This window comes from Trachypithecus francoisi, unplaced genomic scaffold (assembly GCF_009764315.1).
Source record: "Trachypithecus francoisi isolate TF-2019V2 unplaced genomic scaffold, Tfra_2.0 Lachesis_group9, whole genome shotgun sequence".
Lineage (NCBI taxonomy): Eukaryota > Metazoa > Chordata > Mammalia > Primates > Cercopithecidae > Trachypithecus > Trachypithecus francoisi.
This window is the reverse complement of record NW_022681474.1, coordinates 43,461,055-43,484,168: the sequence shown is the minus strand read 5'-3', so window position 1 is coordinate 43,484,168 and position 23,114 is coordinate 43,461,055. Positions and strand designations below refer to the sequence as shown.

At 53.0% G+C, this 23,114-nt stretch overlaps 1 protein-coding gene across 8 annotated transcripts in view; it reads right to left on the bottom strand.

Moving 5' to 3' along the window:
- Window positions 1-23,114, bottom strand: part of ZMIZ1 (zinc finger MIZ-type containing 1) — a 246,519-nt gene that overhangs the window by 107,944 nt on the left and 115,461 nt on the right. For 5 of the 8 annotated variants that reach the window (XM_033209225.1, XM_033209230.1, XM_033209226.1 and 2 more), the window contains one exon: window positions 3,406-3,514. In XM_033209225.1, the coding sequence (XP_033065116.1) occupies window positions 3,406-3,465 (60 nt within the window). In that variant the 5' untranslated portion in view covers window positions 3,466-3,514. Of the gene's footprint in view, window positions 1-3,405; window positions 3,515-8,510; window positions 8,519-23,114 lie in introns of those variants that run through there. The other 3 variants (XM_033209223.1, XM_033209231.1, XM_033209224.1) reach the window with 1 other exon arrangement.

Here is a 23,114-nt window from a genome sequence, read left to right as displayed (position 1 = left end):
GTGAATCAAATGATCCATTCATTCATCAATCTACGCATGTATCCATCCATCCATCCATCCATCCATCCATCCATCCTAAATGAATCAATTCATCCATCTGTCTGCTTGCCAACCCACCCATTCATCCATTCACCACTTTATCCACCACTCATCCATCCCTTCATTCATCTACCTATCTACCCATTCATCCAGAAGTTAATTTATCCAGCCACCCACCTATCTGCTTATTCATCCATTTACCCATTCATCATCTACACATGTCCACCCACCCACCCACCCATCTATCTGCCCATATGTCCATCCATTCATCCATCCATTCCCTTACGTATCCATCTATCAGTCCACCCCTCTCCTCGGCCCACCCAAAATAGTTGGGCCCCACTCTGAGCTGGATGCTATGCTAGATTCTGTGATTTTGAGATGAATATGGCACGTCCTCTGCCCCCAAAGAGCTCAACCTGGTGGGAGACCTACAGGGCCCATAGCTCCAGAGAGACAGAGCAGGGTAGGTGAGATAGCTGGGTGCACAGGAAGTGTTCAAGCTCAGGGATGGGGTACAGATGCTCAGAAGGGCCCCTGGGGTTCAGGGCAGCTGCTGAGCAGGAATGAGCTGATTTGCAGGGCTCTCCACGTGGAGCTTGGATGTGCCAGTCATCTCTGAGAAGGGCATGTTGCAGAGAGGAAGCACTGGTTCTCCCAGTACCAAGAGGCTGAGAAGGGACAAAGGCAGTTGAGATAGAGGCTGTGAAGAGACATGGTCAGCAGGGTGCAGAGGGCGGGGGTTGGTGAATGTCAGCAAAGGCTACAACCAAGGTGAGGGCAGGAAGGGATGGCTGTGTGGAGAGGTGAGGGAACCACAGCCCCTACCGGCCTGAAGTCTGCACAGCCGACACATCCATCATCTCAGCTTGTGCAGACATGCTTGCCTTTCTCTTCTGATTAGGTTACAGGATGCCTGAGAATCAACAACCCCCAGCCAGCCGAGGCTGCCTTCTAGGGCAGCTGTGGAGCAGACAGATGTCAGCACTGAGCTGTGTCTGACCGGGGGTGTGGGAGGAGGGGCATGGAGCATGCAGGGAGCTCTGGATGGCCTAGGGGGCATCTGGGCAGGTTGCTCACACTCACAACCGCACCACTGCCTGGCTGAAAGGCAAAGCTCTCTATGTGTGTGCATGCATGTGTGTGCCAGGGCAGGTGAGGGAAGGTGGTGTGGGCTCTGGCATGTGCTGGTTTAGTGTGCATTAATTATAATGCCAATTTTATAGATGAAGGGAGGTGAAGCAGCAACTTAAGGCTGCATAGTTTGTAAGTGATGCAATGGTGACTGAGCTGTGGGCCATGCTGTGAGGGGCTTCTGGTGGACTCTGCCCAAGCTAGACCCAGGGAGGGCCAAGGAAGTCAGGTGCACCCTGACCCCTGGTGATATGGAGCTGGGTGCCGAGAGGAAAGAGGGTGAGAGCAGGTCTCGGCAGGAGTGATGTGCCTGCCATGTGGAGGGTCTCATGCACAGGAGGCATGAGCGTCCCATTGCGGGGGCACGGCCACTGCCAGCTGAGCAAAGGGTGGGAGAAACGGGGTGAAAGGCAGAGCTAGGAGAGAGCCCTGCAGAACCCTAAGTGGGAGGAGGGAGGGTAGGGGAGGAGGGAGTCTCAGCGTCTGGTTGCTATTCTGCCATGGTGAGCAGAGGCGCGTAACGGGCTTTTGGGAGAGCCATTGGGGTTGGGTTCAATCCATAACAAGTCTTCTTCAATTTCCTCTCCGCTGACCCCGCACAGGCTTCAAGACTGCTCTGCTCGATGCTAAGAAGAGGACACACACCCCTCGTTCTCGTGGAATAGCCTCAGTTCTACTGGGCAGGCACCTTGGGGAGGCTCCGTCTGGGCCCTGGCCCTCAGGGAGGGAAGGCTGGGTGGTGAGGGGCCTGTGAGCTCCAACTGGCTGGAACCCAGGAGCCAGCAGCCCATGCTGGTTGCCCGAGTTTCTTGCTAAGCTGGCCTAAGCCAGGGGCCCGAGCCCCAGCACTCCCTTCCCTGTCACATATTGAGGACAATGGCCACCACTGCCATTAGCTGATCACCCACCACACACCAGGGCTGGGCTATGTGCCTCACCCGTAACATCCTCACATCATCCTACAAGATGGGCCCCATTCGACACATGGGGAAACTGAGGCTCAGAGAAATGGAGGACTAGCTTGAGATCCCATCACGGGTCCATAGAGGAATGAGGACTCGGGTCCAAGGCATCTGATACCAAAGCCCGTGCCCCTCTCGCTGTACCTGGTCCTTCCTGGAGTGAATAACGTTCCCTGGTCTACGCAGGGAAGCTACCAGCCTGGGTTGTGGGAGCTGGGCCCAGCGGTTGGGCGCGTCACTCCTGGCCACCGCTTGGGGGCGCCCCTGTGAAAGATTCCCCACCTCCCCGCAGTCCAAATAGAGGAACTCCTAGGCAGCCTGCCTCTTGGGCTTGCTGTGAGCTTCAGCACGGTGGAGACCATGGCACTCTCTGGAATGAGGTCTTCCCAGCACCAGAGGGGCTGAGTGGCCTCAGGCTACCCACTTCTCCTCTCTGTACTTGTTTCCTTTCCTGTAAAATGATACGATTTCCTAGGACCTCTTCTCTTGTGGCTTTTTTTTTTTTTCTTTTTTAAAAAATAGAGATGGGGTCTCACCATGTTGCCCAGGCTGGTTTCAAACTCTTGGCTTCAAGTGATCCTCCTCCCTTAGCTTCCCAAAGTGCTGAGATTACAGGTATGAACCACTGGGCCCAGCCTATAATGGATTCTAATTTTTAAATAAACTAGTAAATATTTTAAAATTTTCTCAGCTTTAATTTCTTTTCTTTTCTTTTCTTTCTTTCCTCTTCCTTTTTTTTTTTCCCCCCCGAGACAGGGTCTTGCTATGTTACCCAGGCTGGGCTCAAACTCCTGGGCTCAAGCAATCTTCCTACCTTGGCCTCTCAAAGTTCTGGGATTACAGGCGTGAACTGCCACACCCAGCCTGTGACTTTTTTTTTTTTTTTAAGAGAACAACTGGAGCAAAGGGGTAGGGAGCTTAGTTCTGGGGAGGGAGGTGGTGGGAGGGAAATGGAAGTGCCAGGTGCATCAGTGCATCCTTGCACATAAACAGAGCCCAGAGAGGCCACACCACTGGCCCAATGTCACATAGCTGGGAAGGGTGTTTAAAGGGACAGGGGAGCATTGGCACTGAAACCCAGGCAGGTGATTCCAGCATTAGGCTGGTCGGTGGCAGCATGCCAATAACAGCCTCAATAGGTAGGTGGTCGGGAAGCCCTGCCATCCGCTCCATCCAGCACCTGCCAGATGCCCTATTGCTGTAGCACAGGGCTGCTGCTCTGTCTGCCCCATCTGTCCCACTCTCAGAGTGTGCCTTGCCCCACACCCACCTGCTTGATGCACTGCAGTCGGTCATTGGTCTGCTGGATGTGCCTGTCCATAGAATTCATTCTGGCCGTTTCGCTGGGTTCTACCCGAGAGCCATGAACGTTGTCCAGCCTGCGAAGAGAAAGGAGAGGGTGTTACTGGATCACGCCAGGCCTGCCAACCTTGCACCAGCCTCCCAACTGCCCTCTGGCCACAACACTGGTAGGTTCCAGAGCCCTTTGCTGGGCCCTGTGGGGCTGCACCTGGGGTACCTCACTGGGCTGAGGGCAGAAAAAGGTTCCAGGTGCTTTCCATGTGTGGCACATGTGAGCACTGGGCAGGCATGCCCACATTTCTTTTCTTTTCTTTTTTTTTTGAGATGGAGTTTCGCTCTTGTCACCTAGGCTGGAGTGCAGTGGTGCAATCTCGGCTCATTGCAACCTCTGCCTCCCAGGCTCAAGCGATTATCCTGCCTCAGCCTCCAGAGTAGCTGGGATTACAGGTGTCCGCCACACACCTGGCTAATTTTTGTATTTTTAGTAGAGATGGAGTTTCACCATGTTGGCCAGGCTGGTCTCGAACTCCTGACCTCAGGTGATCCGCCCACCTCAGCCTCCCAAAGTGCTGGGATTACAAGTGTGAGCCACCACTCCCAGCCAGGTGCACACATTTCTGTAAGTGCATGTGTGTTTTGGGTGGTGGGAGGGGTGGCAATTCCCCTTGGATTCCTGGTTCAGGGCTTGGCCCATGTGTGTGTGTGTGTACGTGTGTGTGTTCATACATGTGCAGGGGGACCTTCCCATATGATGACCTTCAGTGCACGTGTGCTCTGAGTGGAGATCTCAGGTGGCACCTGCCCTCCCCCAGTCCCTCAGGCTTTAGAGTTCTTCATAATTTACAAACCACTCACAACCGTTTTTTTCACTTTGCCCTCCTGGAAAAGGAGGATAAGAATGAGCACCACAGCCATTTTCTAGAAAAAGAAACTAAGGCTGAGAGACAGAAAGAGAAAAGCCAGGGTGGCACAGCAAGTGGTGTCTGAGCCCACACCAGGAACCAGGGTTCCTGACTGCTAGCCCGCGGTTTCCATTGTGCAAGGCTGACAGTGCGGGTGCAGGGATGGCTTGGCACTAGGCTCACCCTTCCTGAAGTGTGGGAGAAGGGAGCGTCAGGGCCATTAGCATGAATGGGACTTCCCTCTGGATGACAGAGCTAAGTGGAGGAAGCTCCCTCCGCTCGAAATAGCCCCAGGAGTCCCCAGGCCGCTCCAGGGAGGCCACACAGCAATGGCAGAGATCTAGGTAGAGAGAGGAAGGACTGTACGGCCCTAGCCCACCCACTGTTCAGGGATCCAGGTTCTTGGGCCAAGGCAGAAGTCTGCCTGCTGCCAGCTCGGTTTGCCCTCCTGCCCCTAGGGGACAGTTCAGGCTGCAGACATCTGGGTCAGACCCAGGATGCTGGACAGGAGATCTGGGGCCCTAAGCCTTCTCTGCTACTCTGCCACACTCCCCACTAAAGACCCCTCATCTCTGGCCATGTCACCCAGGACTTTTCATGTGCTGGACACCTGCATTCTCTCCTTCCCTCTTCACATCCACTCTGTAAGGCTACGATCATCTCCATTTTACAGATGAGGAAACTGAGGTCCCCAGATGTGCCAAATCCTCGCAGCTGGTGGAAGTGTAGGTGTGTCTGCCTGCCTGTCTGCTTTCTACACACACTCGTTGAGGGAACCAACACCTCTGCCTGGCCCCAGCCTTTGGAAGAAAGTCCTGTTCCTCCTCCAATTGCTTTAAAGGATGTGTAGCTCTTGCTGCAATTCTTATTGCTCCATGTGTGTCTGAAAAGGTAATTCATTTGCATGGTTCAAAAATCAGAAAGTCCACAAAGGTATCCAGTCCTGGGTCCAGGCCCCGTCCCCAGTCCCCTGGTGCCTTTTCTAGGAGAACCAGTGCCATCAGTCCCCCTTCTGGAGAGTCTCATCTAGAAGCAAATATCTACATGCACTTTTTCTTGCGACATTTTTAAAAACAGAAAATAACATTACACATTATTTGGATGTCGCTTTTTTCTTCCTCTTGATACATCTGAAAGTTTATTCCACATTAAGACATAAAGAACTTTTTTTTTTTTTTTGAGACAGTTTCGCTTTTTTGCCCAGGCTAGAGTGCAGTGGCACAATCTTGGCTCACTGCAACCTCCGCCTCCCGGGTTCAAGTGAGTCTCCTGTTTCAGCCTCCTGAGTAGCTGGGACCATAGGCGCTGCCACTATGCCTGGCTAATTTTCTTTTCTTTTTTTTTTTTTTTTGAGACGGAGTCTCGCACTTTCACCAGGCTGGAGTACGGTGGCGTGATCTCGGCTCACTGTAAGCTCCGCCTCCCAGGTTCATGCCATTTTCCTGCCTCAGCCTTCTGAGTAGCTGGGACTATAGGCGCCCGCCACCATGCCCGGCTAATTTTTTGTACTTTTAGTAGAGACGGGGTTTCACCGTGTTAACCAGGATGGTCTCGATCTCCTGACCTGGTGATCTGCCCACCTCGGCCTCCCAAAGTGCTAGGATTCGTGTGCCACCGCACCCGGCCACACCTGGCTAATTTTTTGTATTTTTAGTAGAGATGGGGTTTCATTGTGTTAGCCAGGATGGTCTCGATCTCCTTACTTCATGATTCGCCTGCGCTGGCCTCCCAAGGTGCTGGGATTACAGGTGTGAGCCACCGCGCCTGGCCACTTTTTCATTTTTTAATGGCTGCACAGTATTCCTAGGTATGATGAAGCATCATCCAACTAACATCGGTCCATTGACCCCCTGCCAGGTGCTGTTCTAACGCTTGAGCCCCCAGACAAGGCCCCTCTGTTCAGGGGGCTCACACTCCAGCCTGAAATGAGGGACCCTGAACCTCTTTCCAAATTTTTCTTTTTCTTTCTTTTTGAGACTGAGTCTCGCTCTGTCTCCCAGACTGGAGTGTAATGGCATGACCTTGGCTCACTGCAGCCTCCGCCTCCCGGGTTCAAGCAATTCTCCTGTCTCAGCTTCCCGAGTAGCTGGGATTACAGGTGCCTGCCACCATGCCCAGCTAACTTTTATATTTTTAATAGAGATGGGGTTTCACCATATGGGCCAGGCTGGTCTCAAACTCCCAACCTCAGGCGATCCGCCCACCTCGGCCTCCCAAGTGCTGGGATTACAGGCGTGAGCTACCGTGCCTGGCTCCAAATTTTTATCATTGCAGTGCTGCAGAAATAACTGTTCATACCGGCACATTACACGTGTGTGAATTAGTCTAGAGAACATACACTCAGAAGTGGACTTGCTGGGTCATCTGGGACTCTGTACTTTTGATAAGTGCTTTCTGGAGCTCTCCAGCAAGAAGGGGAAAGTGGGGGTTGTGCCCATACTTATTTCTTCCACCGTCACCCTGCCAGCCATCCCTCCATTCATCCCACCCGCCGCCCAATTTCTCCACCCATCATTTATCCATCGAAATACCTGCCTGGGGAAGGAGGAGGAGGGTGATGGAGCACCCAAAAAGAAAATTTAAAAAATAAGTAACAATAATAAAAACAAATGCCCGCCTGTTCACCTGTCTACTCATCAATTTAAACAACTTTAGTCTCCATTTGCTCATTCGTACATGCTTACGCTCTCCCAAGAAATGCTCTTCTTTTTGTTTTGTTTTGTTTTGTTTTGAGACGAGTCTGTCGCCTAGGCTGGAGTGCAGTGGCGTGATCTCGGCTCATTGCAAGCTCCACCTCCCGGGTTCACACCGTTCTCTTGCCTCAGCCTCCTGAGTAGCTGGGACTACACGCGCCTGCCACCACGTCCAGCTAATTTTTTGTATTTTTAGTAGAGATGGGGTTTCATTGTGTTAGCCAGGATGGTCTCGATCTCCTTACTTCATGATTCGCCTGCGCTGGCCTCCCAAGGTGCTGGGATTACAGGTGTGAGCCACCGCGCCTGGCCACTTTTTCATTTTTTAATGGCTGCACAGTATTCCTAGGTATGATGAAGCATCATCCAACTAACATCGGTCCATTGACCCCCTGCCAGGTGCTGTTCTAACGCTTGAGCCCCCAGACAAGGCCCCTCTGTTCAGGGGGCTCACACTCCAGCCTGAAATGAGGGACCCTGAACCTCTTTCCAAATTTTTCTTTTTCTTTCTTTTTGAGACTGAGTCTCGCTCTGTCTCCCAGACTGGAGTGTAATGGCATGACCTTGGCTCACTGCAGCCTCCGCCTCCCGGGTTCAAGCAATTCTCCTGTCTCAGCTTCCCGAGTAGCTGGGATTACAGGTGCCTGCCACCATGCCCAGCTAACTTTTATATTTTTAATAGAGATGGGGTTTCACCATATGGGCCAGGCTGGTCTCAAACTCCCAACCTCAGGCGATCCGCCCACCTCGGCCTCCCAAGTGCTGGGATTACAGGCGTGAGCTACCGTGCCTGGCTCCAAATTTTTATCATTGCAGTGCTGCAGAAATAACTGTTCATACCGGCACATTACACGTGTGTGAATTAGTCTAGAGAACATACACTCAGAAGTGGACTTGCTGGGTCATCTGGGACTCTGTACTTTTGATAAGTGCTTTCTGGAGCTCTCCAGCAAGAAGGGGAAAGTGGGGGTTGTGCCCATACTTATTTCTTCCACCGTCACCCTGCCAGCCATCCCTCCATTCATCCCACCCGCCGCCCAATTCTCCACCCATCATTTATCCATCGAAATACCTGCCTGGGGAAGGAGGAGGAGGGTGATGGAGCACCCAAAAAGAAAATTTAAAAAATAAGTAACAATAATAAAAACAAATGCCCGCCTGTTCACCTGTCTACTCATCAATTTAAACAACTTTAGTCTCCATTTGCTCATTCGTACATGCTTACGCTCTCCCAAGAAATGCTCTTCTTTTGTTTTGTTTTGTTTTGTTTTGAGACGAGTCTGTCGCCTAGGCTGGAGTGCAGTGGCGTGATCTCGGCTCATTGCAAGCTCCACCTCCCGGGTTCACACCGTTCTCTTGCCTCAGCCTCCTGAGTAGCTGGGACTACACGCGCCTGCCACCACGTCCAGCTAATTTTTTGTATTTTTAGTAGAGACGGGGTTTCACTGTGTTAGCCAGGATGGTCTCGATCTCCTGACCTCATGATCTGCCCACCTCGGCCTCCCAAAGTGCTGGGATTACAGGCACGAGCCACTGCACCCGGCTGAAATGCTTTTTAATAACGACACTGTGCAGGGTCCTAGGCTAGATGGATTGGGCGTGCAGAGATTAAAATGAAATCATTTTCTTGTGTTTAAGGAACTCTTGGTCCAAGCCCATATTTACCTATTAGATGACCATGGGCTGAGCCCCTACAAGTCAGGTACTGGTCCAGGCACAGCACAGGTAAGAGAATGTAGTTACATCCCCATTTTACAGATGAATAAACTGAGGCTTGGAGATTACAGCTTGTTGGGTAGGAGCCAGCTCTAGAATCCCGGCTTTCCCTTTACAATTTTCACTCTTGAACAGGTCCTGGGGAGGGGGTAGGATACAGGTGTGCGTGTGTGTGTGTGTGTGGTCTGGGTCGGCAGGGGTGTGATCAGGGCAGCTCCGCTTGCTACTTCTGTAGGTCACCCAAGCGGGAGCTGAATGTGTCCTCCTGAGTTTACCCACACAGACCCTCAGCCAGCATCCACATGACAAAGGCTCCTGGGGCCAGGGACAAACCATGGTGGGGAAGACAAGGACACAGAGAGCCCAGAGCAGGAGCAAGACACTGCCACCTTCAGCAAGGCCATCTCAGTTCCTGGTGCCCGTCCCCATCACAGCCAAAGGACCCTGGTGGTCTCCCAGGCACCACGTGATACCCCTGCAGCGGTGAAGGCCTGGGTCCCATGTGGGGGCATGGGTGAACACTGGTAGCCAGGGTTCCAATAGAGAATTCAACTTTCACAGCCAGCTAGGACAGGGAGATCCATCCCACAAAGGCCTGGGTTGGCTCAGCTCCTAGCTGGAGGAGATGGAAGAGAAGTACAAAGAAACCCCATGCCTGGCAGGCCTGCATCCCCCTGCCGGCAGGCCACTGACCACCAGGACAAAGGGCCACCGGTGGCCCAGGCAGCCAGCAGGGGGCGCTGTTGACAAACCTAAGTGACCTGGGGGCCAGACGTGAGCACCGTGGAGGTTCTAGGTGTGCTTCCAGGCCCTCTGTCCTCTCCCTCACTCCAGTGAGCACCCAGGTGTCCCCAGCCAGGATAGACTTTGAGTGGATTTCTCCGGTTTCATGGCCTTGGTTTCCCCATCAACAGAACAGGACGCTGCAGAGGGGCAACTCAGCGACCTCATAAGGGTCTACTTCTAAAGAGGAACTTTCCCCTGACATTGTGTCCAGGTGCACAGCCTGGTGGGCCTTGATAAATGCTTGTTGAATGACAGTGCCTGGAAGCCCCAGGCAGGCACAGGAGCTTAGATCCACCCAGTTGGCGAACACAGGGCTCAGAGGCCATTCTTTTCTGTTTAGTCACAGCAGGGGCCCAGGTCCCGCTTTAAGAAGAAAACAGCAAACTGGGAGACGGGACTGTCCACCTTTGGGCGGACCCCACGGCGGCTCACGGGCAGTTCTGTCTGGAGGCCGGTGGCTGGACTGGCTTCTGAATGGAAAAATTCCTGGAATATTAAGGGCCAAAGGTGCTTTCAGGTCCCCCATCTACCCGCTGTGCCTCAGCTGGTTTTAATCTGAGGAGCCTGGGGCCCATTAGTGGTTTGTTCAAGGCCACAGGGGACTGGGCTGTGTCCAGGTCCCAGGGGGGCTTTGCTCCCAGGCAGGGCTGCAGCTCACAGGAACCGAGGGGTGAGTGTCTGGGCTTGCGATACCTGCGAGACCCAAGAGTGGGTAGATGGATGGCATGAGGGACACTGCAGACAACAGGGACAGCCGTGTGTCCTGTGTTTCTTAATCAGTAAAAGAACAAATGGCCAGCGGATTATGGAGGCACCTACAGGTGAGGTGCCATTTTTAAACTGTTGAGGTCAATGGTGGAGAACTGCGGTTACTAACCCCAGGAATGGAGGAGATGGAGGCTCCAGTCTCTGGAGTAAAAGGGTCAAAGGCCTAGAGAGCAAAGGGTCCTAAGGCATAAAGAGAAGAAGAAGGGTAGGCTGAGGGAGGTATGCAAGAGACAGCTTGTTAAGGGGCAGGCTGGGATCTTCCATTTGCTCTATACCTGCTATGTTCAGGCACCAGGCCAGGCCCTACGCAGTGCTAATTTTCTTCCTCCTTAAAAGGTTCAGAGAGGTGAAGCAAATTGCCCAAAGTGACAGAGCCGGAAAGCTGCTGGGCGGAGATTCAAACCCTCTACCTTTCCAGCTGTTAATGTGCTATTCTTTGCACTCCCCACGACTGGCGGTCAAAGCCTCCTGGTAGTCCCCACCTCCGGCTGTGACTGGGCCCAAAGAGATGACCTTCTTGTTCCACCCAACCTGTCCAAATCCAGTCACTTGCACCACCGGGCTCTCTGCACACCAGCCAGCTTTGGGAGGTGGCACACACCTGGTGGCCAGCAGAGGTCGCCCTTTGCCACAGGAGCGCTGCATGGCTTGGCTGCTGCATCCGCCTCCGGGCGCCTGGACTCCTTTAAGCCTTTACAAGTCGCTACAAATCCTCCATGGCTGCAGCTCTAGAGTCGGCGAGGCGGGCTCCTGCCGAACAGATCACTGTCGGCCTGGCCCCGGGTGCACCCGTGGCCTCAGCCCTTCCTACTGCCTCTGAATGGGGGGTGGGACCAAGCAGGTTACCCCCATCCTGGCTCAGGACGCCCTGGTCCGAGCAGCCAGGAGCCATGCAAAGCTAATCAGCATGGGGGATCAGGACCCTGCTCTGCTGAGTGAACAGGGCAGAGAGCTGGACCTCCGTTCCGCTGTCTGCAAAGCACAGGATCGGGCTGGCCAGCCTTTGGCAGACTGTCAAATACCAGCCTCTTTAGGATTCCCTGTGAGGAGCTCCGGCTGTTCTGAAAACTCCATCCCCGTAAGAGGAGAATGCCTGCTTTTGAAGCTGCAAAGCCTGTCCCAAGGCAGGTCCATGGGGAAGCTGCAAGCCCGGCAGCCCTGGGAGCTGTTCTTCCAGGGCAGCCCAAAGCCACAACACTGCCCCTTTCACAGCTCTGTGCTTCTTCTTGCACCTTACGCTTGGTTGGGCTTAGTTGGGCAAATGGAAGTTTTTGGATGGTGACATGGGGTCAGCTCGGCTTCCCAACTCCTGTGGGATGTCTTTCAGGACCAAGCTTCCATTTACACTTCTCACCACCCAGCAGAGCGAGGGTGTCTACCATTGGCGGCGCCTGGTGCAGAAGATGAGTTCAAGAAAAGTTAGTGGCTATTACACATAGAGGGCTGCTCGGAGGATAGAACGTTGAGAGCTGAAAAGGCCTGGGAACACCCACCTCATGCCCTTATGGGGCAGGGTGGGAGGTGGAGGTGGGGAGGGGAAGAGGACACGGAGGGCGCCATGAGCCAAGCTGGGCTGCAGCCCCTCTGACAGGTCCAGGTAGAGCCCTGGACATCTCTGGGCTGCCAAGTCAGCAAGGAGAGAAGCATCTCAACTGCCTCAATGGCTTGGGGAGGCAAACAGCCCTCAGCGGGCTCCTTGCTGGACATGGGGATGAGGTGCTCCTAGCTGCCCCGTAGAAATGTGGAGCTCCATAGGCAGCTAGCTCCCAAGGGTGGCAGCTAACTGAACAGCCGGCTGTCCCAACACAAGTATTTTATTTCCCACCTTTGAGGCCTCACTAGTTCAGTCCACATTATGCACACGCACCCAGAGAGAGACGTCTGCACAGCACACACTGTGCATAGGCACATACACATGTGCCTCTTTGCACACTTCACAGCAGGTACGTGCACATGCTGGATGCCGACACAGATGCACTTGAGCACACACATCTCATGACAGCTTGCACAGGCAAGTGGGGGTCCCTGGGGAGCTGTGTGAGCAGTGGTGTGCAGAAATGATTCAATCACCATGCACATCTGCAGCTCAGGTCTCCTGGGGCAAGTGGTGCCAGTGGCAGGAGTGGGCAGCTCTGCCTACAGCCCGAGAGCAGAGGCTGTGTTCCAAGACACAGCCAGGAGGGAGAGCCTAGGGGACCAGAGGACATCCCAGATAGTCCCTTCATCAGCCTTAGACTCCCAGAGGGACAAACATCATGAGCCCTGGGTTCAGCAATGACCTGCCAACCTGCACATGCCAGCATCAGTCGGGATCCTGCTCGGCCTGGTCCCAGCAAGGCCTCACCACTCTCAGTCACATCCTTTGTCCCCAGTGTGGGGCTGTTCCCTGCCTCCCAGACTGTGCCCTCAAGATCGCACCTCCATGTCTTTGCCTCTGACTGCAATGCCTGGACACCTCCCACCCATCAGGGGCTGGCTCAACTGTCACTCTTGCTCTTTCTTGGTTTCCACCCCTATGCCCCCAATGTCCCTGTCACACACCCCCATCTTAGTGGCACTAGATGAGGGCTGAGTCTTTGCATCTGTCTCTCCATCAGCTGGAAGGTCTTCCAGTTACAGATCCCTTAGTCTAGCCCAGGGCTCGGTACTCAGCAGGTACTCATTAGATGAGTGAACAGGCAGGTGGATGCATGGCAACTGCTGGATGTACATGAGACCCAGGAGGGTGAGAGCTGAAAAACCCATCACCCAGCCCTAATCAGAAGATCCTAGGACTCAGAGACACTGGTCACCCCGTTGAGGGTTCCCAAAGAGAGATACATGTGCTGCTGGTGGGACAAGGATGACTTTAGAAGATCCATAGACAAACCTTTTACATTCTCATAGTGAAGTTTTTGGACTGATGAGTTCATGAATATTATTATTTAGGATGTGGTTAAATTAAGTAGCAATAGCAGACCTAAGTGAATTAAAGAATCGTTTTAAACATAGTATGAATGGGATGAAAGTGACCAAGGTTAGGCAAGCACTGATGTAGACTGACGCCTTCCTCACCTTAAAGGTAATGAGTTGAAGCTCAGAGAGGTGTGGGAGCTGCCTGTGGTCACGTCGCAGGTGGCTCGTGCATTTCAACCCTTGGTAGCCTGCACCAGGCATACAGGCTGGATGCAGAGGAAGAGGGTGGTGGTGAAGCAAGGACAGTAGGAGACTGACTTTGTGCCCTACCTCAGGGAAGTCAGAAATAAGGGCAGAGAGACAGAAGACGAGATGGGGAGAGGGAAGGAAGAGGCAGCTCCAGGCAGCCGCACAGGGCCAGCTGCTTCCAGCTCTTAGCAGGACAACTGGAGCAGGCCCTCAGGCCAGCTTGAGTCACTGCATAGGGCGGGGCCCCTGGGTAGGCGGTGGTCCTGAGAGCTAGACCTCCTGGCTGGGAGGTTGTAGGAGGCTATTTCACCTTCCTGAGCCTGCATCCTCATCTGTCAAACAGGAAAGTGCATCTGCTCCCTGCCCCACTGTATTGAGGAGCTAAGCAAATGAATACTTAGGGGACAGTGTTTCAAAAAGTGAAATTCTGCATTCAGGCCACAACTCTTTAGAATTCAGTCCCTCCTTCCTCAACCAGGGCAGTGCTCCTGTGCCAAGACTTGACACGGCTCCACACTGCCTGGCCAGAGTTCAGATGCTTTGGCTTGGCACTCAAAGCTTCCGGAAGGGTGGACCCACTTCTCTCCATGATCCAGTCTCCCAACACCCATCCTTGTTCATGGGAACACCCACTGTCAATGCTGGCTAATGGGATAACATAATGTAATCTTGGCATTTCAGAGCAGGGGCTTCATGAGGGTCAGCCTCACACAGCTATGCCCAACAACCCGCCCTGGGACACAGAAGTTAATCCAGGAGTGACGGTTTCCTGGGGAAACACTCAGCAATGTGGCCCTGACAAAGGGGCCAGCCCACTGACCTGACCCACACAGGGCTGGGATCCCAGCTGCATTTGGTGTGCCTTGTCTTTCGGCGCACATGACACTTTAGAGGGCCTAGGCCATGCCCTTCAGGCCAAACCCTCCTGCCATCCTCTGGCCATACTCCAAATCCCTGACCTCACAGTGAACTTTCTCTGACAGCTTCTCTTCCCAAGAGGCAAAGGAAGGTTAGATTCAGCTCTGGAGAAGGCCCCTTGGGCTTTCTCTCATTCCCAAGGAGGTCCCGCCCCTACACTTTGTTTCCTCAGAGTGGAAAGAGGTACTGAACAACTATCAAACCTATATGTGCTAAACACTAGGTTCTCTATGTCACATCAGTTAAGCCTCAAAAACAACCATGCTGTTCCAGTTATTATTACAGTACTATAGATGAAGAAACGGAGGCTACTACAGATGAAGAAACTGAGCCTCGGAGAGGTCCAATGACTTGCTCAGGGTCACACTACTGACAAGTGCCAGGATTTGAACCCAGGTCTGATTACAAAGCCCACGTTTTTCTGTATCATGTTTTCCATGGGAACGTGGCAGACCTCCCTCAACTAGACACTGCCTTCCCCAGCCCCAACTTCCCTGAGTGAGAGGAAGGTGACTAGCACTGCTGTGGAGTGCTGAGGATGGTGAAGATAGGGAGTCACAGGCCCGTCCAGTGCTGGGCCCAGGCCACACGCCTCTCCCAGGATAGCAGTGCTCATGCAGTAGCCCTGTCCTGGCTCTGCCTCAAGGCTTTTGTCTGTGACTCCAAAGGCTCAGATGCCATGAAGTGGGGAAGAGAGAGGTGGGAACAGTTACCCGGGGGCCCTTGGAGGATATAGGGAAGGATGTGACTAGACAGAGGCAGGATCCCCCCCGACCACCAGCTGGTGCCCTCTAGAAGGCTGTAAATACCTAATAGATGTTCCTACACCCTGGCTCCAGGGATGAGGAGGTATTCTCCATTGTCCCCTCCCTACCCCCAGCTCCCCAAGGTTCCAAATCCCACCTGGCATTCGGCAGGAGCTCCAAATAGGGGCAGGATCAATGGTATCCCCCAGGAAGAGTCAGACAGAACTAGATCAGCCCTTAAGGACCAGCTGGCATAGGGATGGTAGTGCTCTGGTATGCAGGAGGTGGAGGTGGCATCCATACCACCCTCCACCTCCCGTACCCATAGCAGGCATGACTAATCAATCACTGCACTCTTCCCAGTGAGTCCAGGCATGCCCAGCCAATCCTCCACACACACTTCTGCACAGCCACTGTTAACCACTTGGTACCAACACATGAGATGAAGTCTTCTAGATAGTCTGTTTTTGAAAAGGCAGTGAACAGAGGCCAGAAAGGAGAGGGCTTAGCTTGACGTCACCAAGAAGATCCATATGCAAACTTCCCGTTTCCTGACTTTGTGCTCTTTCCCCCAAACTGAGAGTCACAGCCAGGTTCTTTTCAAGCTAACAGCCTCTATGGATGGGAGGGCCAATTTCAAGCAACCTTATATCACAGTCTCACAGTAGCCTGCAAACAAGTATTATTCCAGTTTGCAGATGAGAAAGTTGAGGCTCACAGTGGGTAGGTGATTTCTACCTAGCCACACAGGGAGGTGTGGGTGACCCAGGGCACTGGCTGCTCCTCCTGAGCCCATGCGTGTACTCCTTTAGTTAGCTGCTCTTCACTGTTAGTATATATATATTTTTTAATTTCTAAAATACCAAAAAATTGGGGAAACAGAGGAATCAGAAGGCAGACATGTATTTGAGCTAAAAGTGGTAGATGGAAAAACAATGAAAAGTCTTCATGGCTTAGATCTGGGATCTGTGCAGGCCTATCCTAATATTTACAGATGAGGAAACGGAGGCCTGGGGCAGGGTGGGTAGAGCAGAGCCTTGAAGGCCCCACTGTGGATCAGAGGCAGGGCCAGGGCCCACACCCAGGCCTCAAGGGCCCCAACTGCCCCAACCACATCCAGTCCACCCCCTGCTGATGCCTGCCCAGGCCAGGCCTGTGGTCAGCCCACAGACTGCTCAAACAGGCCTGCCCTGGGGAGCTCCAAGCCGCCTTGGGGGTGGGGGTAGGGTAGGACAGGGTGCCCATTGCCAAGTGTGATGGGAACAGGGGCTTGGCTCTTACTGAGAAGCAGCTATGGTTCTCCCTGCAGAGGCCCTGGGCAGCCCCTACAGCTCCCTGTGGAGATTTCCAGCATCCCTAGATCCGGGGGGTGGGAGCTGGGCTGAGGCTGGCACGGTGATCCATCAAGCTCTCTTCTCCAGAAACCCCATGGCACAGGAGAGGCGTGCGTCAGCTGAGTCTAGCCCCATCTTCATCTAGGGGAGTCTCTGGGTGTGAGGCCACTCTGAGCCACCTCGGCCCAAGAGTAGAGGGCCCTCATTCCTGAAACCCTCCAAGCACAGGCTGGACACCCCACAGGCAATCCGAAAACACGCTTCCTGGCTGCCTGCTGAAAGTCAAGAGACAAAAATCATGCTAGATGTTCCGGGGCTGCCTGGACAGTCTAATGTGCACAGCACTCTAGAGTTTACAAAGCACTTTGGTGTCATAACCTCATGAATTGGCCCATGTCTCATCCCATCTTAGATGGGCAGTATAGCTTAGTGGTTAAGGGCACCAGGCTGCCTGGGTTTACATCCTGGCTCTGACACTTGCTGGCTTCTGTGCCCTGGGGTACAATGCTAGCCTCAGTATGCCTCAGGTCCCTCATCTATAAATAATAACAACAGTAACCATAATTGTACAACTTCATAGGCTGCTGTGCTGATTCACTGGGTTAGTGACTAGGAAACTTAGCCTAGCCCTGAGCAGGTGAACATTCACTCTCTAGAGTGCCCTGGTGGATCTTATTGGCTCCATCAGAGGCAGGAGGAAGCTGGAGCCAGAGGCTCGGGTGCTTGCATGAGAGAGTTAAACACCACCACTCCACAGGCCCTCTGGGAACCACACCATGAGCTCAACAGGGCGCCTTGGAAGTCATGGGTGGATGCGGCTGAGAGGGAGGCAGGGGTCCCATGCCATTGGCCAGAATGCCAGGTTGAGGAGATGGAGGGACTCTCTTCTAGTGGCAAAGGGCAGTCACAAATGTTCCAGAGGGAAGGATGGATTAGGGTAGGAGCTTTAGGACAAATGAGCTCCTCCAGCAGTGGCCTAGATGCCCAGGTGAAGTCTGCCTGGGTGGGCACTATCTCTAATAGAGACAGGCGACCAGAGAGAAGCCACGCTATGCTCTGGTGGCCGGGACACCCCAGATGGCTCTGCCCAGATCTGTTTCTTGGAAACCAGGTCCCAGGAGGTGCTCTTGAGTGAAGGATTCCCAGTTAGATGACTTGGGGAAAGCTGCATCTTCTGTCCTCCTCTGGGAGATCACGAAAGCACGGGAAGAGCCTTACGAAATCTGGCTTTTCCCAGCGTTACTGGATCGCAAAAATGCTTTTTTCACTAAACACATTTTAAAATCCCACAGAACTAGTTTTCCCCAGGACTCGCTTTGAGAAATGCCGACCTAAAGGGTGTGGCCCAAGGGTGGAGAGGCTGGAGGAGAGGCAGAGAAGAGGCAAGGAGAGCCAGCTGGCTGGGTTAAAGACTAGGGGAGGGGACATCCAGGGGGTGGGGACGGGAGGAAGATTGCTAGCTCCAAGATGGGCTCTGGCCACAAAGGTGTGACCAGAAACAAAGGTGTCTGTGGGAAGAGAAGCCACAGAAAGATCTGAATCCTGGATTCTGAATCCAGTATCATGTCCAGCTTCATGAAAGCCATGGCCACCTTGGATATACCCAACCAGCCAGGTGCCTGCCTGAAGGCCCCCTGCAAGACTCCCTCCCCCAGCAAGACTGGCTCGGGGTGGGGAAGAGCGGCCCAGAACACTTCCTGGAAGGGCAAAGCCAGAGTAGGAAGGTCACATGAGCTGCCTAAGGCAGAGATGACCCTCCCCTGTCCCACCCAAGCAATGACTACAGCCAGAGGCACAGGAGCCAGGGTGTGTACAGGCCCAGGTGGCCCAGGCAGCAGGCCCTAGAGGTGGGTGGCCTCTCTCTACCTGAGGCCCTAGAGGTGGGTGGCCCCCCTGCAGTCACTCTGACATCTCCATTCATAATTCTGAATAGTAACGAGAACAATAGGTGTGTCCTTCATTATGTACTATGTCAGGCAGCATATTTGGTATTTTATGTGAATTATCTTTATAACAATATAGCCAAAGGTAGAATGAATGAGTGGCACCATCTACAGATGGGAAAACTAAGGCTGAAAATAACTAAGGAACTTGCCCAAGATCAGAAGATGGCAAAGCTAAAATCCAAACCCAGATCTATCAGACTTCAAAGCCCAGTAGCTACCCACAAAACCAAGTTATCTCCACACTACTCTGGGGCTGGGGGCCAGGGAAGATGAGTGGCAGACAGGACGGCTCCCGGCTGCCCGGTGGGAGGCCCCTGGGTTCATTCATTCTCCAGGCACTGCTCTGGATCAGCTCTGCACCGCCTGTGCTCAGCCTGGGAGGGACACAGGACACAAGGTGTCCCCTCAGAAGGATCCTGGTCTGGGGATCCCAAGCATGCCGGCACGCGTACTGCACTGTGGACACATAGCTGACCTCTCTGTGCCGATTTCCTCAGCTCCAGAAGGAAGGGATTGATCAAGATGTCACTCATTTCTCCCTGCACCACAAATCTCTAAGGATGGCTGGGGTGCTGAGCTTTCCAGGAGCCCACTCGCTGCACCAGGCCCCTTCGCATCTATCATCCCATCGAATTCTCACTCCAACCCAGCAAAGTGGGCACCACAGTTCAGACTACACAGAAGAGGAAACTGAGGCCCAGAGAGGTTACACAACTCGCCCAAGGTCACACAGCTGGGCAGTGAGATTGCTGGGACTGGAACTTGGGTTTAGCTCATTTCAAAGGTTCCAGCCTAATCACGCAGCTATACTGGCAGTGTCCACCGGGCTAGAGCCAGGCATGGGAGAGGGAATTTCTGCTCGGCCCAGGCCATACTGTGGTGTGACTGCAGCGCTCAGACCCTGGACTCTCTGGCCTTGATGAAGTGGGGATGGGGTGAGATGATTCCTAAGGCATCTTCTAGCTTTAACACTCTTGCAGGAGGCTGGGGAAGAAAGGATTAAACAAAAAGAGTAAGATGACATCTCTGATTTCCAGAAGCCTAAAATCCAGGTGAGGGCAGATAAGTAGTACCAACCTACCTGCTGGGAGTGCCTACCAGAGGGCTAAACTGCAAAAGCCAGGCTAGGGATCACCCCACAGGCTTCCTGGAGGAGGAGAGGTAGAGCCAGGCGCCAAGGGCCAAGGGGGCATGGCCTCCAGCAGAGGCAGTGTGGCTGGGCAGATGGTTAGAGAGTGGCCAGGGAAAGCCTGTCTTATTTTGGAAATAAAACCACAGACTCAGTACCCCTTTGACCAATCAGCCTGGCGGGTGGCATGGGGGTCCTTCTTAAGGGAGAAGGTATTGAAATGAAGCAGGACTCTCACCATTCATCTGCTTTTTAATTAACTCACCCTGCTGCCTTAAGTGATTCCCTGCTCATACTCATTCTTTTGAAAACTCCAAAGTGCTATTTCTGACCTGTGATTTACTATTGGTGTACGTCTCTATAAGCAGTGTTTTAGCTTAAGTGGCAGTTGCATATTAATTACAAAGTTAATTATGTGCTGTGTAATCATGCTGTAATTCATTAGTTTACTCTATACTCTGAGAGCCTCATGCTAATAGCAAGATCTGACAGGGTTTCGGGAATCAACAAGAAAGACCCGCTGGAAATCCCAAATGGGGCTAAAAAAACACTGGAGACCCCACCAAGCCCCTTCCTGCCCAGGGCTTCTAGCAGGCACACAGCCTGGGACACGCCAGTCTACGGGGGCCAGTGAAAAACCCAGGTGGGTCATGTTTTTCCCCCATGCAAGTGCAGGGACAGGAAGAGAATTTGTTTAAAATTACTTACGGAACAGAGAGTCACTTGAAGGTGAAAAATTAACTGCTCAGATCACCCAAAGTGGCCCCGTGAGCACAGATCATGGGCAGACCAGGGAAGGGCTTGGACAGGGAAGGGCCAGGCAGTTGTTCAGATGGGAAGACCCAGGCCCAATGGGTGTGGGTGGTGGGTGTGTGTCTGGTACTTGGACCCAAGTCTCTTTACATCCTTTCCCTCCTCTACAGTGTCCTCAAAACATCCAGGGACCTGAAAGTGAACACTGGCCACATTTCTCTCTCCCTTCTTTCCTGTTTGGTTTTGTCTCCTAACAGTAACTCTCCGGGTGATCGGGCCTGGCTGGGACTGCTGGCTACTCCTTAGACAGCCTTGAAGCCTCCTGACACAGGAGAGAGCTTCCAGCCTCCCTGCACAGGGAGCAGACGATGGACAGGAATGGACACAGACACTCCAGACGCTGCCCAAACCTTGACTGCTCTGGGGTTATTCCAGGGGATTCTTTTCTAAAACCAAGGTCCAGTGTTGTCAGCCACTGAAGATTCATCCACAATCCTCCAATGGCATTTAAAAGTCAAAGTGAGTAAAGACAGGCCTGCTCCAAAAAGCCTCCCTTCACCCTCAACTCTGCAAATCTGTGGATCAAATTTCAAGCCGTTGTTGAGGGAGGAGAAGATACAAAGGCTGTGACCTACCCCGGACATAGCAATCTGGTGGCTGAGACCCTCTCCTTTCCAAATATAAACCTGCTTGTTTTATTTCTGCTGACAGCTGAACGAGGGAAAAAAAAAAAAGATGTAGAAGTCCTTTCCCTTCTGGCTCCAGTCAACAATTGGAGAGAAGGACTTGGAGCCCCAGCTGGCATGGGAGGAGGATAAATAAGAAAAAACAAAACATGTCCTTGTGCTACAGTGGAATGTTTTAAAAAGAGGTGAAAAGCACAAGGTCGGGGCAGATTGCATTTTCTATCATTTCAGCAGGCTCAGGGAGAAGGCAGGATGCTGCCGACTCAACAATTTTGGGGCAAATCCGTTTTGGAGGGAACTCATTTTGGGGGGAGGGGGGCATCTTAACAGCTAAAGAGCTGTGGTTTCCTTTCCTGGGAACACACCGGTTTCCCTGGCAACAGAGAAGTCCAGCCTCCAAAGTTCTGATGGGAGACCAAGGCTTGGCCTGGGATGCTCCCAACAATTATCCACAGCCAAGGATTCACCGTCCTGCTCACCTGGGCAGTGAGGTGGGTAGGAGAGGTGCAAAAACACTGGCTCTGCAAAAATATGGGCACTGGTCCCCGTCTCTCCTGCCTGCACTTGTGCAAGCAGCTACTCATCCCCAGATTCATCACTTTTCAGGGCTTTATGGCTGAGCAGGTAAAAATCCAGGAACAGCTTGGAAGCAAGCATTCATCTGACAGCAGCTGAGGACCCTGAGGAAGCAGTAAAGGCTCGGGGGCAGGCAGCAATGGACCAGCAAGGGCTGGGCTTTGTGCAGAGCACACTTTGGCCCTTGTGCGGCTGGCACAGGGGAACTGGATCAGAAGAGCAGGCTGGGATTTCTAAAGTCATCTCTCCCTCCATCCACACTCGCTCACACGGCTCCATTGGCATCTCCTAGACATAGAGCCCATCTTCCCAGAGAGAAAGATTGAAAGGTCTGGCCTGGAAAGACACAGTCCATGGATCAGGTGTGGGAAGGAAGAGAGAGGCGAGTGAGAATCAGAGGGAGGAGAGGAGGCAGAGAGGGGGCTGGTGACTACATTTGCAGCGCACTTATCGGGGCGCCTCTGGGAGCTGTACTAAGTGCTCCACACACATTACCTCAATTAATTCGTTCTCCAGCTGCCAGGTGGGGCAGGCACAATTATCCCTCGATAGAGGGAATTGAGGGGTTAAGTGACCTGCCCAAGGCCACCCAGTAAGTGCATGGCAGAGCCGTGAGTCACACCTGCCAGTCTCCAAGGCCTATTCTCATGCTCACAGCTCACAATGCTATGTGTGCACATCAGTAGAGGGATAGAAGGGGAGACAGGGGCAGGGAGAGCCACTCTGGCCAGTGCTTTCTGTTCCTGATGGTGGAAGGAAGACAGAGGTTCCTGGAATCCCCCCCTCTGCTCCCCTCCCCAGAACCTCCTCTTTTCTTCTAAACATTCGGCACACTGTCCACCCACAGGAAGACAGGCCATGGAGCGCAGCCACCTGGAGGCCCTGAACCAGACCAGTATCCCACCTCAAGGAAGAGGCAACACTGGCCGACGTTTCCTGAGGGTCTGATATTGTACACTTCATCTCCTTTAAACGACCCTATGAAGTAGACAGGAATAGTCCCTTTTATTGAGAAGGCACTGGAGGCTAATAGTGTCATGAGTATGTCCAAGTTCACAGAGCTAGTAAGGGGCAGAGCTGGGATTCCGGCCCTGGTCTGACCCCAAAACCCAACCCTCAACTGATGATGATGATGACGATGATGATGATAATGATGATAGGATGACAGCCGTGCCTTCCTGAACTCTTACTATGTCCTCTGCCCTGCTTGAAGCACTCTGCACATACTGATTTGTTTTATTCTTTCAACCATCCTATGTAGTACACGCTATAATTAGCTCCATTGCACAGATGGGAAAACTGAGACACAGCTTTGAAGGCAACACAGCCAAGGGCCTTGCTAGTAAGTCACAGTGCCAAGGTTTGAACCCAACCAGGCAGAATTCAGAGCTCACACTCGTAACCCATATAACACACTCTTTCTCCATCCACGGAGATACCTTGTCTCCCAGCCTTGCATCCTTCATTCTGGATGGTTCTGGGATCCTGTTAGGGCAGGCAGCAGTTTGGGGGTGCCCAGGTTTTTCCCTTCATAGAGCTCATCAACCTAGAGAACTGGGGACTATCAAGCAGGACCTGGA